The 17,218-nt window shown below is 38.0% G+C and overlaps 3 protein-coding genes across 4 annotated transcripts in view; 1 reads left to right on the top strand and 2 right to left on the bottom strand.

The window, feature by feature from the left end:
- Positions 1 to 195: 195 nt before the first annotated feature.
- Positions 196 to 3,935, bottom strand: LOC5509858 (DNA-directed RNA polymerase III subunit RPC8). Its single transcript, XM_001630302.3, has 6 exons — positions 3,761 to 3,935; positions 3,273 to 3,369; positions 2,474 to 2,560; positions 2,062 to 2,125; positions 1,360 to 1,570; positions 196 to 943 (listed from the first exon to the last, which is right to left on the bottom strand). Exons 1-6 carry the CDS (start codon positions 3,869 to 3,871, stop codon positions 896 to 898), a joined length of 618 nt encoding a protein of 205 aa, XP_001630352.1. The 5' UTR covers positions 3,872 to 3,935; the 3' UTR covers positions 196 to 895.
- A 2,256-nt stretch (positions 3,936 to 6,191) lies between these two features.
- On the bottom strand, positions 6,192 to 12,453 carry LOC5509867 (tetraspanin-5). Its single transcript, XM_001630301.3, has 8 exons — positions 12,289 to 12,453; positions 9,567 to 9,755; positions 9,384 to 9,458; positions 9,075 to 9,170; positions 7,804 to 7,914; positions 7,283 to 7,333; positions 7,052 to 7,168; positions 6,192 to 6,939 (listed from the first exon to the last, which is right to left on the bottom strand). The coding sequence occupies exons 1-8, from the start codon at positions 12,358 to 12,360 to the stop codon at positions 6,850 to 6,852; spliced, it is 801 nt and encodes a 266-aa protein (XP_001630351.1). The 5' UTR covers positions 12,361 to 12,453; the 3' UTR covers positions 6,192 to 6,849.
- Positions 12,454 to 12,510: 57 nt separating this feature from the next.
- LOC5509868 (tyrosine-protein phosphatase non-receptor type 13) overlaps positions 12,511 to 17,218 on the top strand; it is a 53,555-nt gene continuing 48,847 nt past the window's right edge. Inside the window, exons 1-4 of one of the 2 annotated variants that reach the window (XM_048722857.1) lie at positions 12,511 to 12,755; positions 15,676 to 15,738; positions 16,262 to 16,401; positions 17,048 to 17,143. In XM_048722857.1, the coding sequence (XP_048578814.1) occupies positions 16,269 to 16,401; positions 17,048 to 17,143 (229 nt within the window). In that variant the 5' untranslated portion in view covers positions 12,511 to 12,755; positions 15,676 to 15,738; positions 16,262 to 16,268. Of the gene's footprint in view, positions 12,756 to 15,675; positions 15,759 to 16,261; positions 16,402 to 17,047; positions 17,144 to 17,218 lie in introns of both variants that reach the window. The other variant, XM_048722856.1, reaches the window with a different exon arrangement.

Raw genomic sequence — 17,218 nt, 5'->3', positions numbered from 1 at the left:
ACTCACGCGTAACACTTCACGTCACGTAACCAAGCCACAGGTGTTTCTGGTATTCGATTTGTGCGAATTGAGCTCTGTGTTACGGCACAGCTTGATCAATAAATGATTTTCTGTCACGAAATTCACATTCACGTCACATGATACCCCATATCTATTACGTTACCATCTGTAACATATTAGACTTATCACAATGTATACAGTATCTGTATTTATTACCCTTTCTTGAAAATCATTTAAAAATTAATAAAAAATAATATAATTATGTGCTTTTGAGCACACAGATCATATTTGGGGGTAACGGCACAATTCACCTCTCATGGGGCGATACTTGGTCGGCAGACATTCATGATATAAGCCTTAGACTTGGTCAGCAGACACTCATGAGGTGAGCCTCCTTCTCGGTCAGCAGACACTCCTGAAGTGAGCCTCCTTTTCGGTCGGCAGTTACTCCTAATGTGAGCCTCAGACTTGGTCAGCAGACACTTCTGGGGTGGGCGGCATTCTTGGTCAGCAGACACTCCTGAAGTGAGCCTCCTTCTGGGTCAGCTGTCATTCCAGATGTGAGCCTCCTTCTTGGTCAGCAGTTACTCCTAAGACTTGGTCAGCAGACACTTCAAGTGTGAGCCGCATTCCTGGTCAACAGAAACTCCTGGTGTTAGATTCAGGCCTGGTCAGCAGACACTCATGGTGTGAGCTTCGGACTTGGTCAGCAGACACTCTTGATCTGAGCCTCAGACATTGTCAGCAGACTCTCCTAATGTGAGCCTCATACTTGGTCAGACAACTACCATGATGTGAGCCTCAGACTTGGTCAGCAGACTCCCATGATGTGAGCCTCGGACTTGGTCAGCAGGCACCACTTGCACAGCCCATAATTGTGGTCCATAGAAATATTTCATGTCCACCATGACAGCAGACCAAGTCCAGGTTCACTTATAGATCCCTGCATATGAAAATATCTGAATAAATACCTGATAAAAGCTACCATAAAAGTCATAAAAATTGGCTGGCACTCAATTACGATTTATAAATAAAAAATGTTTGTTGATCTAAAATTAAATGACATTCAAATTTAATGAGGAAGGAAGTGGAAGAGTCCCCCAGTGCTTCTCTCGCTTCTCAGCCATGTGATTGAGAATTATGTGTAACAAATCGTGCAGCCAAACGTCGTTTGAGCGGGGTTAATTTACTTCTTAGCATGTTTGTCTCCTCCAATTAGCATCAAAGTCTGTATGCTTTTAAACATATCTTCAGCTTATGTTGCATACTCTATTCTTGATACCATGCTTTTGTGAATGTCCCTTTTCTAATAATAAAGAATTCAGCCTATTTATAGCCCCCAGAACCCCTCTGACTTACAGTTATGGTGTAGGGTGATTTCCTGATTTCCTGATCATCTTTGGTTGCTATCTGGTCTTTACTAGCAGCTTCTGGTCCAGATGGGGTGACATCAGTAAAAGTCTCATCCACCACACGAAAACGTATTTCTTCATTCACATCCATAAACATGGAATGTGTCTCGTCCCCTTCTTGGGTGTATTCCCATACCCACACTTGTTCATCCTCATCACTGAGAACTAGTCAAAGGAAAATCAAGGGAAAATGTTTAAAAAATGTCCACTTGGTATTCTACAAGGATACACTTTGTTGTTAATGCTCCCTGAAAGCATAGAATTGAGAGTTCCTGGGAAAGCAAACATTTCAGGAAGAATATTCCCAAACACTTTGTTAATGAGTGTTGATGCATCTCCCTCCCTGACTAATTCTTTTTGAAAATCCAATATCCTCCTAAAGTGAGTGAGTATATTTCAGTAAAGGCAACCTAACTATAAACTCAAATTTATCACTGGTGCAAAAAACAACCCTCTCCCCTCAAACCTCAATCTTTCCCCTCGAGCCCTTTTTTCATTAATTTTCTCAATTATTTGTCTTGCTTGTTTTTAAGAATTTAAATCTTGTTCAGTTTACCCCTCCCCCCCCCACACACACACTTCCTTGATACATGAGAAATCCTTGTTTTCTACGATTCCATAAACTTGGGTACAAGGCAGACAAGGATACAACTTTGAAGGCTGCTGTAAGTTTTCATATGGTATGATGATGTCGTCAAAGAACTCCATGGACACTAAAGCGAGAAAAGTCCAAAAGAGAAATAAGATTATATCAATATATGAATAGTTAAATACATAGAGGCCATGGCTGCATCAGAGAATAGGAGAAACAACAGAGTTCTTGGAGGCTTTTTGTGTCATTTCAAGATATCAGTTAAATATCGATAATCAATACAGTTTAAAAGTATCTATTTTATTAATAGAGCGGTTTTCAAAAACCTGTTAAATACTATTTAGTTTACTACTGAAACTGTAATTCCACAATATGGATGCAAAAATTTAACAAATTATTATTATAATTATCATTGGGTGTCACCATCACCATCATCACCATTATAACAGTAGGATAGAGGTTTTTGTACCTTGAACACCCTCATGGTTACAACTTCGGATTCTTCCTTTCAGTATCTCATCAACAAATGGACGAAACACAACAAACCTAAATGTAACTGGAAAATAAAGTAGGTAAATCAAACCAGTGTTTAACTAAATCAGTACAACAACTTCAAACAAATGTTATTCTTGATACCATTTTATAAATTTCCCTTTTCTAATAGTATAGAATGCATGCCTTTTTTAGCCCGTGGGAATATTCAGTATAATAGATAACCATGCATTGAAGAACAAAGTAAGTAGCAGGGGGTAGGGCAGTGTTTGCCGTAGAATGCAATCCTTTCACTTGAGAGGCAAAGCCCAACACAGTGAAATCAAATGTTCAAATGATATTCATCAAACCTGACCCCTACTTCCTCTTCCAGTATTTTAAACTGGAAATGAATGTTAAACTGGTCATCAGCTCAAAAGGTCACTAATGTATACCTACAAAAGGCGGATCTGGAGAGGGAGAGAGGGATGGGGGAGCTATCCACCCCCACCCCCCACTGTCTCTATTTGCATAATAAGAAATATCAGACAAAAAAGGTCACTTTTTGTTAAATTTGATGTGAATTTTTGAAAAGTATAATTGAAGTCTTATAAAAAGCATGAGAAATGATCAGGTAAAAATTCCACATCAAGGCAAAATGTTTGAGGAAGTAAACTTTATCTTTACATTGGAAAATCATTGAAATGTGAGGCATGCAGCCATTATTCTGCCTTATGGCTTCCAAAAGTATCAAGTGCAGTGTCATGTGCAAGGTTTTTCTGTCATGTCACTCTCACCTGGGGTGTGTGATGAGCCATCACCTGGCACTAGATAGGAGTCACCAATAGACAGGATATCATGCAGAACTATACACAAGCCTACATTATGCACAACCTGGAAGACAAGAGCATAGATGGGAGTCACTAATGGACAGTATATCATGCAGAACTATACAAAAGCCTAAGTTATGAACGACCTAGGAGACAAGAGCATCGATGGGAGTCTCCAATAGACAAGATATCATGCAGAACTATACATAAGCCTACATTATGCACAACCTAGGAGACAAGAACATAGATGGGAGTCACCAATAGGAATGGCCCTCGAAATAATGTTTTGTTATCATATTACTTAATATTTTTCTATTTTTATGAATTAAGTATGTCAGTTACGTCAAACTATCAGCAGTAAATGTATTAGTCAACCTGTAAAGTCGACTTGAATTTCGTATCGCACAGTAAAATTTACCACTTTATAAGTACTTAAGTCGTAGAGCAGATCTTACCTTATTTGCTAATTTCATGTTTAACTTATTAGATATAGCTTCTTGTATATCAAGTGAAAAAAGCCAAGGCTTAATCTGTACTGTATCCTTAATTTCTGCCAATACAAACATACTAGAGAACTCTTTTGCGCTCTTTTAGGTGTGCAAAAGGTGACTCGTAGTTCTGTAGATAAAATGCAAGAATCAACCAGGCGTTCCAATTTGTATCGAGGGAGAGACTGGACCTAGAAAAAAACACAGGGTTAACCGGGCTTCCTGGGGTATAATTTCACAGGGGAGGACAAAAAAATCCCTCAAATCGGCAATTCACGCCCCACGGACTTTGGGCCTCATCATCACAAGCCTAATTTTGTGAGAATTATACCTGTCAACTCTCCCGCATTAGGCGGGAGTCTCAAGATTTTGGCCGATTTTGGACCCCTTCTCCCGCTCTCCCGCGTTGAGCACCAAATCTCCCGCTTTTTATCGCTTCTACTCCATAGAAAACAGTCATTTTGCCTATTTTCTATTAAAATATTTGAAACAACAATTCCCTTGCGTGAGATCTATAAGCGGATTTTTTCGCGAGAGCTTTCTATACGGCAAGGTTAAACCCACCCCTCCCCCCCAAAAAAATTCAAGCCTTGAGATTTTCGGAGGTTGACGGGTATGGAGAATAATGTTCATACATTCTTCGTACTATTTACCCGCATTGGCTCTCTTGGGTTTCATTACATTAACTAAATTTCACCCGATTTCTCGTCTGCCCAAGTTGGGTTGACAGCTATTATGTATGTGAATGTTTCGTGGTGGTAATGCGGGAGATGTCTCCTTCTTTTAGGATGGACAATAATACATGGAGCCAAAGTCCAGGAACTGCCGTTCTACTAGAAATCCCAGGCCTGGGTAGAACAAGAAAGGGCGAATAATTGAGGTATTTTTTCGGTCCACCCATCATTGCAACAAAGATTGACTCAGATACAAAACGTTCTAAAAGATCCTCTAATTTGCATGGACATACCTCAATCACGGTTTAGACCCAAGATAAATACGTTTAAGTACAGATGCAAAAAAATGCTCCTCAAGAGATGAAACGCAGTGGCCAGGGTTCATAAATTCCCTTTAATTAAAAAAATGATTTTCTATTTACATCATTACAAAATATATTAAAATCAAGTTGATATGAAGATGTGTGTGTGTGGGAGAAGTGAAAGTAGGAGGGGGGGGGGGGGGGGGAGACACAAGGAAATGATGGGCCAGCAATGTCTTTGTTTGCACAGGGCTTTAGGCATGACGACAAACTACCAACAAACATTTCTCAAAGCCGTTTCTACTCTAAATTTAGGATCTGCCAAAAAGCCCAGCCAGTACTTATTTCACTCTACAACCCCTACCCCCCCCCCCCCCAAGACTAGACTTTGTTTAAAATGTTCTCACCTGAAATAGACAGCCACAAATATTTTTTGTAAAGAAATTCTCCTTGATATGCAAAATGTGGGGCTGAAGCTTATTGCATAAGCCTCCGGCATCAAGTAGCCCAGGTAGTAACCCTGGCATCAGGTAGCCCAGGTAGTAACTCCGGCATCAAGGAGCCCCAGTAGTAACCCTGGCATCAGGTAGCCCAGGTAGTAACTCCGGCATCAAGGAGCCCCAGTAGTAACCCTGGCATCAGGTAGCCCAGGTAGTAACTCCGGCATCAAGGAGCCCCAGTAGTAACCCTGGCATCAGGTAGCCCAGGTAGTAACTCCGGCATCAAGTAGCCCCAGTAGTAACCCTGGCATCAGGTAGCCCAGGTAGTAACTCCGGCATCAAGGAGCCCCAGTAGTAACCCTGGCATCAGGTAGCCCCGGTAGTAACTCCGGCATCAAGGAGCCCCAGTAGTAACCCTGGCATCAGGTAGCCCCAGTAGTAACTCCGGCATCAAGTAGCCCCGGTAGTAACCCTGGCATCAGGTAGCCCAGGTAGTAACTCCGGCATCAAGGAGCCCCAGTAGTAACCCTGGCATCAGGTAGCCCCGGTAGTAACTCCGGCATCAAGGAGCCCCAGTAGTAACCCTGGCATCAGGTAGCCCCGGTAGTAACTCCGGCATCAAGTAGCCCCAGTAGTAACCCTGGCATCAAGTAGCCCCGGTAGTAACCCCCTGCAGCAAGTAGCCCCAGTAGTAGCCCTGGCATCAAGTAGCCCCAGTAGTAACCCTGGCAGTAAGTAGCCCCGGTAGTAACCCCCTGCAGCAAGTAGCCCCGGCAGTAGCCCCCGCAGCAAGTAGCCCCAGTAGTAACCCTGGCAGTAAGTAGCCCCGGTAGTAACCCCCTGCAGCAAGTAGCCCGGTGGTAGCCCTGGCATCAATCAGCATTGCTGGTACTGTCTCGCTTGGCTGACCACAAATAAATAGCAGCAGCATCATCACCAGGCCAGCAATGCTGATTGCTTTCTACGGCAGATCTGTGACAGGTTTACAAGGCCAACCATAGCACATACTAAACAGGGACTACTCTTCTAAACAACTATACACAAAAGGGGACTTGCATTAAGAGATCACATGACTTTTTGGGTGTCAGCTTGCATACGATCAGGCTTTGACAAAATGACAACAGAAAGCTTGCATACGATCAGGCTTTGACAAAATGACAACAGAAAGCTTGCATACGATCAGGCTTTGATAAAATGACAACAGAAAGCAACTTACTAAGAATAAAGCAAATAAAGCCAGAAAGTATTTTTAGGATTTTTTTTTTGTTCTCTGTATGATGGCCACAGCTATTCCTGTGTTTATTTTCACTTGAATTTGCCACTCAAAAAGTCATGTGAGTCACTTTGGCTTTCAGGGATATATTACATACTTTCATTTTTGATGTAACATATATTACTGTATATTATATAAAATGGTTTCTAGTCTATAAAGCTAGTAAATAAAAATGCCATGGAGTAGAAGACTTCAGTCCTTTTAGACTGAAGGAAGGATGCCTATTTTTACATTGTAGCTCATCTACCTGAGTGCATCTTCCTAATGCCTTTTGAAAATTGCACAGCGATCAAGAGATGGCACTAACTAATCGCACATGATATGTGTGCCATTAGTCTTTAAATGATATATTAATATACTCTGTTTGTTAGTAGCGGCTTGGATAGTCTCTGTTCCATCGTGCTTTCTGCATTTTTATATCTGAAATCAGACTGTTGGCAAAGCAAATCCCCATAATCTGAAATAAGACAAAGAAATATTATCAAACATAAGTGGTATTTGAAATGACCTCTTTAAAAAGGCTCGACTGTAAAAGATGAACTGCACTTTTATTATCATTTTTCATGTACCTGCAATAAGGCAATGCCGACAGCAGCTCCACCAATTATAATCATGTTTGACTTGAACCAGTCTTTAACAGCATTCACACAGCCCCCAATGAATATGATCTTGCTTTGGTCAGATGTCTGCAAATACAAACCCACCAAATGATATTATTAAAGTGAAAATGAATGTTGCTTTCTTTAATTGTTTTATTGACAGCTATCTATAATAACAAGGTATCTGGACATGTCACTTACTGGTGTTCCTGACTTTCTGATTCCATAACCACATTGTCTGTTTATTGTGTCCTGCAATAGGGCAAAACACAGGGATGATTTAACAACCTTCTTTGGTTTATGTTTTAATAATCTCCTTAGAAACTGCAGGGTTGGCAATAAACATTTAAACATGCTCGAGTTGTATTTGGAATAGGTAGATTTGCTACTGGGGCCCTCCCCTCTGTTGAAACGGTTTGATTACCAGGCAAGACATCTAGATATTATCATTCTGTCTATCTACCATGAATTCGACCTTCTGAACGTATGTGAGGTTGCCAGAGGCTTTTGTTTCTCTGTTCAAGGAGTCATTCTTATATATAATTAGGTTTTTTAAAATGTGAAGCACTTGAACAACTGAACAATTGTTGGTAAGAATCTTATAAATCTATATATTCATTCAGTTCATTTTGGCACTTTCCCCTAACCTTTACCTGAGGTACCCGCCCCTCCCCCCCCCCCCCCATCCCCTGATCATTAAAAAAAAAACGTTTGTGGAGCACCTTGATGCAGCAAGAGTATGGTACGCCACAAGCCTCTGAGCCTGGTGAGGAGCAGTTAAAGTAGATGTTCTTATCCCAATCATTGATCCCCTTGGCTCCACAGCACTTGAACTAAAAAAAAACAAAAGTAAATTAAATCTGTCATTATAAGCCTTCTCCTGCAAACATTAGACAGACAGGACTTTTATCCAAACATTAAGGGTGTTGGGACATTTCTCTAAGGGCTAAGGGTCATTGCTAGGCAAACTTCAAGACGTTTTAAACCCGCCGAACATTGGTAAAATGTAATGAATTTAGGCATGCCATCATTGTTTATGAATCTCTAAATTTTGATGACGTCATCAGGCGATGACGTAAGCTTTTTAAGTATCTGGAATTAAAAATGTAGCTTGATAACATTATTCAGGAGGGTGCCTACCAAGTTACATAATGCATTTTCGATTCTTCCAAATTTATTAAATTTGCGCAAAATTTTAATATTTATTTTTTTCACTCTTATTTGAATAATTTCTTTTTTTTAAAGTTTGGGGAAATCCATATGTAGGTTTATAGAGGGCAACTAGGTGAATATTCTCTAACTAAAAATATCGCTGAGCCTCTGTTTGCAAAGATTAAAGAGTTAGTGCCCTAGGTGAAAATATCATGCTTGCCCATTTTTATTTTACATTATTTGCTATTTATTACGTTTTTCTCAGCAGTTTCAGGCATTTGTTTTTGAAGCTAGAAATGTTGTGTGTGCGTAAATTGTTTTCCCGCCAATTGATTTTCCCGCCTGAAAGTGTCAAGTTCCCGGATGATCACGCACACGCACACGAATGGCCAAGTCACGAGATATGTCCCAACACCCTTAAGCAGACAGACAGATGTACGAAAAAAAAAAACGACAACAACAACAAGTTTATCAGGCCAAGAAATTCAGGCTTTTTCTAGAAAATAAATACTATTGACAAAAAAATGCAATATGAGCCTTAAACTTTGTTTAAGAGAGGGAAGAAAAGGGGGGAGGCTTAACAATAAAAATAAATGATTTGGTTGGGGGGTAAGAATCCCAATTATTTTCTCAGTAGACAAAATCAATAGAGGGGAGAGGGGGATCGGAAATAAAACAATTAATTTGTCTCATACCCCCCACCCCCAATATTTATTTACTTCTGCCACCCATGCATGAAAAAAGGAACACCTGAATATCTGTAGTATTCATATGTGTGTATTTTTAAATGGGAAGCTCGACCGTTAGGGCTTTCATATACCAATAAGACCTTTCAACTTACCTCCTGTTGAACGCCATCAATTAGATTCTGCAGATCAGCATTGTCTCTGTATTTCGTAACCGCTGTCTGCAGTTTCTCCACAATTACTGCCTCTACCTACATATAGACGAGATTATAAGAGCATATATGTTGCTGTACAATTATCAAAGCCGATGTACATTGTCCCATGACATGGCAAGGGCGGTAAAAAAACATACATGCCCTATATTGTGTCTTATTTCGTACAAACATAAAAATAAAGTTCCAAATATTTATGTTTGTATCATGGGTAATAATAATATAGGAAGAAAAAACACTGAAATCTCTTACCTTATCTTGAAAGACAAAGACAAATACTCCCAGGGCCAGTTGAAGGAAGAAAATGATAGCAAGCACCACAGAAAACTAAGACAACGATAACCAGAAACATTAGACAAAATATTGCATAAAGAACATAATGTTTGATAAAATCAACTTCCATGTTTCCAATGTAGAGAGATAAACTTCACTTACAAATTTCAGTAGGCAAATATTTTCCCGCAAAGCACCAATACAGCCACTGAAGCCTAGGATAAACATGATCCCACCAACGATTATAAGAGCAAACGCTGGATCTGTGAGTATGTCACTGAAGAATTCTTGGTATGCAGTCTTCTCAAACCTTGCGTACAGGCCCACAGAAACAAGGAGACACCCCACCAACTAGAGTGAAGAGAGGAAGAGAATTAATCTCATAGTCCTATAATTCAATTTCCTACTAAACTACTGTATGCGGCTAACTATTTAATAGCAGGCAGCCCCCACTGTATAAAGAAGCCAATTCATTGAGTCCAAACGACAGAGCAAAAAATGGCAAGTTTTTCCAAAATAGGGTCTGGTTAACTTCGGTAAGCTTGAATTTTTGCATAGAGGTTCCTTATGTTATGTAAACCAACATATCAAAAAGAGTTTTTCAAATGTTCCTCATTTTAAGGGAGAAGTCGAGCTCTGATCAGAAATTAAGCCAGCTTTGCTTGCTAATATCTAAATTTCTTTAAAATTTGGAATTAAGGTAATTCCCTTGAAATAGTTCTACAACCCAGATTTTTTTTAAACTTGGCATAAACAAGTTAAGGCTTTAAAAAATGTAATAAATAAAATGGGGTACCAACCTCGTTTTATCAAAAAGCGTCAATGTAGAGTCACGGCTTTTGGAATTACGCGGGAAAAAAACTCAAAATTATGCGGGGTTCTTTGCTAAATTATGCGGAAAAACAATCATTACGCGCTAAATTCGGCGTGATTTTGCAATACATTTTTTTTTTAAAAATCTAAATTTTGCGGGATTCTTTACTGAATTACGCGCTAAAATACACGGAATATCAACTGTTACGCCCAAACTACATTTTGTACCGAAGGAAAGCACAAAATCTTGAAAAGGTTAATTTTTTGCGCGAATATCTTAGGCGAGTTTTTATTGGCTCCTTATCATTAGTCCTAGGCCTTCACGGTTTAGCAAAGAACGCCTAGTCATTTTATTTGTTTTAGAAGTTCAGGTCGAATTATCGCAACCTTACGAAGATTATCTCTCTTTTTTACGCGGAGAAAGCCAAATTACGCGCTTCCGCACAAGCGTGTAATTCCAGAAGCCCTGTAGAGTTGATGCGTTTTTACTTATCGCACAAGGAAAAATCCCAACTTTAGTTTTCAAAAAGAGTGCCAATAGTCTTTAGAATTAAGTTCTGTTTGTCGAGCTACCAAAATCAGATCTCCCAAACAATAAACCGTAGTAGCTAACTTTCAAAACAAATCACATTTAAGAGATCGCTTTAAAAGACACTGTTTTCGTCACTATTTATACAGTAAAAAGCGCCATTTTAAAGTATTTTTACGGCTTTTAACCCAACTTTTTTTCTTCTTTCAGTATACCATTTTCCCGTATATATTTAACTATTTGAGCAAATAAAAATGTGATTTGTGAACACTGAAAATATGTATGGAAACTTTGTTCCCACCAATCACTCGCGAGATATTCAAACAGTCAACTAAAAACATGTCTCAACAAGTCTCAGTGTCTGAGTTCTCGTGTCTGATTCGTCACAAGACAATGAACATTCCACACATATTTTAGTGTCCCCAGCCACCGACTCAATTTCTTTTATCTCGCAAATGGACCCCTTCCCTCTCCCTTATAGCATGGATACACAGGCTACTGGGTTTCAGTGTTTACAAGGCGAACCCATGGAAATTTCCTTGGGTAATTATTTCTCTCCTACCTCAGCCATGGATTGGACTGACAACCTCATGGTAAACTTATACTATTGGTTATTTATCAAAACATAATTATGATTATTGTCTAATGAAAGCAAGCCAAGACCAGTCTTGCTGTGTGAAAAATTTTCTGCTCAGTTGTTCAATTATATGGAAAATTTTCAGGCCTGTTTACACCAAGTAGTTGATTCCAACACCCCCACCCCCCCGGCCACAAATTTTGCTGTAGATTTTTTTACTTGTAACTGCGTTAAGTCATAACTCTACTGTGTTTTTGCAGATGGTAGGCAGAATCATGAAAGGGAAACTAAGTCAGCTTTCCGGGTTGGTCTGCTCTATATCACAGCTACCCTACACAGTTGGCGCTGTAGGACATTTGGCAAATATAACAATGGTCAACACTTAAACATCTATTCTAGTGAAATGAAAATTATATTGATTTTAAAAGCAATAGCATTTGAACAATACAATTTCTAGATTATCGCTACCATAAGCAAAGTAACGGTGACATAAGACGGTTTAAATAATTGCTGTTTTATGCAGCTTGAAAATATTGTTTCTCAAAGACGATAAACATTACAATTAATTTAAAGCCACTGCACTGCATTTTTTAATAGGCGTAAGATACGAGACTTCATTTAAATAAAAAAAGAGGCACTCATGAATAACCACGGGGAGTGAGAAGAATTGATGTTGTCAAAGTTTTTCTACTTCCTCAATAAAAAGCAACGCGGACATCTGACTTCAAGTTCAAACAATAAAGAAAGATCGACTCTTAACCAGGCTTCTGTCTTAAATTGGCTTCACTTTAATAGCTTACAAATGAATTTTTCTAAGCACTTATAAGCAGTATGCGTAGTTTATCAAAATTTCATAAGAAATAATCGCTAATGCCGTTCTAATGGTAAAGTTGAAAGCTGCATCGCATCAAAAACATGTCTCAACATGAACAGAAAACTGCAATACTTTCCAGCTACGAGCTTACCCAGAAGAAGACATTGAAGAAGAACAGTAGATACTTTACACAACAGCTCACTTCTGTGTGCTCCTTAGGCATTTTGGAGTCGAAAAAATCGTTACTTTTTTTATGAATGCAAACCAAAACACTTCGCCCCAAATCTACTCCGTCCTTTCGGGATACTTTAGGACCAGTCCCTCACAAGGAGGCTCTCACGTGATCTAAACAGACCAATCAGGGAACAGTATTCGGCATACCGTTCGTATTACTCGAGTGTGAGTCACAGTCGCTGTTGTAAGCATGGATTTGTATTGTTTTGGATGGAAAAACTCCAATTAATCCTTGGTTTGAAGAAAAATCACCAAAATACCTGAACAAAGGGGGTCTTGAGTAGGTATTCTACACCGTGGATACCTTTGATTTGTACTTCTACGCGCGGAATATAGGATTTTCAGCGTTTATTTGGAGTGTTATTTTGGAAGTTGGTGCAAAAGGTTTGTAAACTGTTCTTTACTTACTTATTCAACTTTACAATTACTACAGGCATTTGCAGAAAAACTATTGGCATCGAATGCCAGGTTAGAGCTTCAACTTTGTTTTGTTATTTATTCAATCCCTTAATGCCCAAATTAGCATTCAACGATGTATATTGAAGTCAAATCTCGTATTTCAAGCTTTCCCGCGTTAGACATTGTTTAGCTCCATCAAAATTTCCGGACTATTTTTGTATATTTTTTAATTAAGCACCTAAGATTTACTCGGGACTTTTCCATTCTTTTCCCGAATAAAACGGGATTATTCCTTTGCACGGTCATCTCCCTTATTTACATTTGGCCTTCTGCGTTTGACTATTTATTTTCAGCCGAACGATTCTATTTTGGAAATCGGATATTGGATAGAAGATTGTATCATATTCCATCCCCATTAAATCCAGACTATTCTCCTTCCGAAAATAGCCCCGGAGAGCCAAATTGTACATCAGTCTTAACGTTTTTTTTTCAATTTAATAAGCATTTGTTTGGCTTGGACTGGCCGGTTTATTTAGCCAAGGCTTGTTTGCTGTATTTACAATCTCGCTTAGTTACAACTTGGTTTAGAGAGTTTACCCAGCTATGTATGATTTCCTTGTGACCGCGCGCATCATCGTTATAAATTATATTTCTCCACTTACTCACTGAACGTTGTTTAGATTTCGAGATTTCAATACTTAGCACCTATGGTGTGTTATCTTTAGTTCTGCAGTCGTGAATTTATCAGAAATTATTCCTACAATTGGAAGTTGCTACGAGGATTATAATTCTATTTGTGCCATTCGAATAACCATTGCTCATTGGACAAATGAGGGACTAACATTCATTACATATCGTTTTTGATAGGATTTCTAAATTTTGTAGTTAATTTAAATGCTTCTCATTTTTTATTCATTTTTTATGATAAATATCGTCATTAAAATGATGTCTAAAAAATTATACCTGACTTGTTTAATAGCTTTTCAGCATTTGCTTGATCTTTGTCTGTATATCAGGCTTCGTCCATTTTATTAAAATGGTTTTATCAAAATTCAGTTATTAGAGAAAGAACCTATGCATTTCCCATGACACAATTCATGGCGAGCAAGCCACTGACATTGTCAATCATTGTTAACAAAATTACCAAATTGTATTTTGTATTTACAACCTTCTGTTAATAGAGTTTACTGAGAGAATAATTTGTGTCAATGGTTATCAACTGGTGCCGACTTAAGTTATCATGAAATTCCTATTTTTAATTTTTTTTTGCTTGATTAGCATTTTAATTGGTGAGACCTGCTGAGGGCAATAGAACCATTGACTATCTCCAGCATCATGTGTAACTTTGGCTGTGCATGTTGTGTCTATTTGAGTGACTATAGCATAACACTCAGTTTTAAAACTCTCGTAAATGATTCAAACTGTGGATAAGATATGGAGCCAACTACGACCAGAACAACTATGACATGAACAACTACGACCAGAACAACTATGACCAGAACCCCTCTACTTCCTGTCATCCCTATGAAAATGATTGATTATGCATTCATTATTTATAGATAATCAGTTAGTCTTTTTGTCATTCTGAAATTGAAATTGCTTTATCAGCCCATAAAGTCTTCTTTGAAAAAGAAAAACAAATCCCGAAACCCTATATTGTCTAAACAATGATAACAAATTAAGACTAGAAACATTATGCCTTGGCAGTAAGAATTATTCTAGATGTCTCAGAATATGGAGTTTGTATTAATTTTTCAACGTAAAATTTTGTCAACTGCTCTTTCATTGTTTCTATTTTTTCTAATCTAAATTTTGAGCCCTTCCTTACAGACATGTTTAAGATTTGTAATTTGCTCTAATATATTTCCTGCTGTAAATCATTGGATATGACAACCACCGATATATTGGTAAAAAAACTGTTTAAAGTGCAAGTTTTGGCTACTATAATGATAAGATAGAGTAACAATTATTGATTACTGCCTGAGGATAGATTTACTTTTCTAGCTACGAAAAAATAGACTCGCTATCATTGAAGAGCCTCAATGTCTACATTGAATCAGTGGCCCTATCAAGCCCAGTTGGCTGATTATGAAATGTCTCATCAAGATCTAACAAAGCGTCTGTAATTACAATTACTATCAGGAAAATGCAAATACACACAGGCTAGTTCTTCCAATTTTTGTAGTATGATTCTTTTTTTTATTTGGCAGATATTAACATCAACATTATATTACACTCTCCCTGAAAAGCTTAAGATGAAGGCCTTAATTGATTTCACATTTAAATTGTTAACAGTTTCTATTACAGGTTTACGTAGTATTCACTAGAAAGTTTGTGTGTTTTGGTGCATATTAGAATAATCAAGTGAATATAAAAATGAAACAGAAAAAAAAAGAACAAAGTTCAGAATGCTATACTACAGACTCGCTGGGTTAGGGCCGTCCCTAAGTATACCAGCTTTCAGCAACTCTCACCGACTAAACAGTTAAAAGCTGTCTGAATTTTGAATTTTGTAAACACTGTTACTTGATTTTGTGCTACATATTTAACCAGTTCAATCAGGGAACCCCTGAGGGATACATACATCCAATTTTGCAATTGCGCCTCTCTCTTTCTATTAAAGCAGTAAGCCTCTAATGCTCTCCATCATATTTTGTGCCACCTTGAGCATGTAATTTACTGATAATTTTAGCAAATGTGGGACAGATATGCTCACTATTTGGAGCTATTGCCAACTATGCATATGCTTCAAGCTTTTACTGCAAGACACAAAAAATCATTCATTTTTAGGGATAACTAGTTTATGCCTAGGCAGGACGAATAAGCTATTGAAGGATCATACAGTATGTGCACTCAATAGTCATTTTGTTTCAATTATTAATTAAGCCTTTTGTTTGTTTTTAAGGGTACTACACTAGAAGGCGAGAATGAAGAGAGGAGTATCAGGAAAGGGGTTGACATAAATAGGGTATTGGTCTTATAACTAAGGTAACATATTGGGATTCCATTGCTTAGATATACTAGTAGGATAGAGTTGATGTCGGGACATGATGATACAGAACTCTCTACTTATAAAATATAAATTTGCTAAACATTTTCCTATTCCATTAAGATAAGATTACATATAAAACATACAGTCATACAGTAGAATATTTCTATCTCTATCTCTCTAAATTAAGAACCTAGTAAGAATCTATTTTGCCTTTATTGTTAGTAAGTACCCCAAAATATAAGAACCTGTTGTGCTAAACTTGGAAAAAAAAAGGTTCTTACGCGTGGGTTTTTACTGTACTTAAAAGTTTCAAAGCAAGACATTATAGGTTAGTTAAAAAAAGGAGTCACCTTTCTTCTGTGCTATCATCAACACAACTTCTGAATACTTCTCACCAAAAACATAATTACTGTAGATACAATGTTATGTTGTCCCATGATAAAAAAATCAGAAATCTTTTTTGGTTACTAATAGACATGTTTCTTTCCTTTTGTGTCAGATAAACCATGCCAGCTCTTACAGCCAACACTGTCACCCTTGCAGAGGTGCTTGAGGTGCGTGGTGGGCCTCTGCCAGAGGAGGAGTTGTGGCCTGTCCTTTGTCAAGCAACACAAGCCTTACAAGATGTGTTTTTGAAAGGTATTTTATAACCAGCATTTAATACTACTCAGCCAACCCAGAAAGCGGCATTGTCAACAGTTTACTTCCGGAGGTCCGACAGAAACCTCGACCATTAAAAGACAAAAGAATCTATTAGAATCCGAGATATTTAACAGGCCATCCGCTCTAAATTATTGATCACATCCTCGAAGAAACTTGCAATAGACACACTGCTTCCAATATTTTGAAATATTTTTCGCGTTTTCCTTAAAAAATCATCGGAGATTGCTACGTAATTGACCGGAAGTAAACTGGTGGCAATGCGGCTTTAATCTAAGGTGATATCTAATTATGTAAGTTTTAACTTACCTACTTGAAAATTATGTTTTGATACTTAAAAGTATCAAAACCTATTGATAATGAAGGGTGGGTTTTCTTCTCTATGTCCTTTGTAAAATCCTGACTCTACTAGCAGTATTGTCCTGGCTTGGTTGCAAAGCTGATAAACAGTTAATTATTGTTGAGATCAAAGGTTCAAAGCTTAACATTATAGTTGTCATTGCTACTGAATACAAACATCTCCACATCATCCCCATTATTATCCCAATTTCTTCATAATCATCATCATGATCAAGCTGATAAAGATTACCAAATAAGTACAGTATGAGTTTTTTTTGCTTTATAGGGAAAGCAAGACAAAGAAACTTTGGTACATTTGCCATCACACCAGAGACCTTATTGCTATGCCACACAGGTCGCATCAAGTTCTCATTGCATCCAGGTAATAAGATGCCACTGTTTTACATTCTTATCTGAAAGAGGTCTATATATCAAGCAGGAAGAACATAATTTGTTA

Source organism: Nematostella vectensis, chromosome 15 (assembly GCF_932526225.1).
Source record: "Nematostella vectensis chromosome 15, jaNemVect1.1, whole genome shotgun sequence".
Lineage (NCBI taxonomy): Eukaryota > Metazoa > Cnidaria > Anthozoa > Actiniaria > Edwardsiidae > Nematostella > Nematostella vectensis.
Note: the sequence above shows the minus strand (reverse complement) of the source record. Positions and strands in the feature narration are given on the sequence as shown.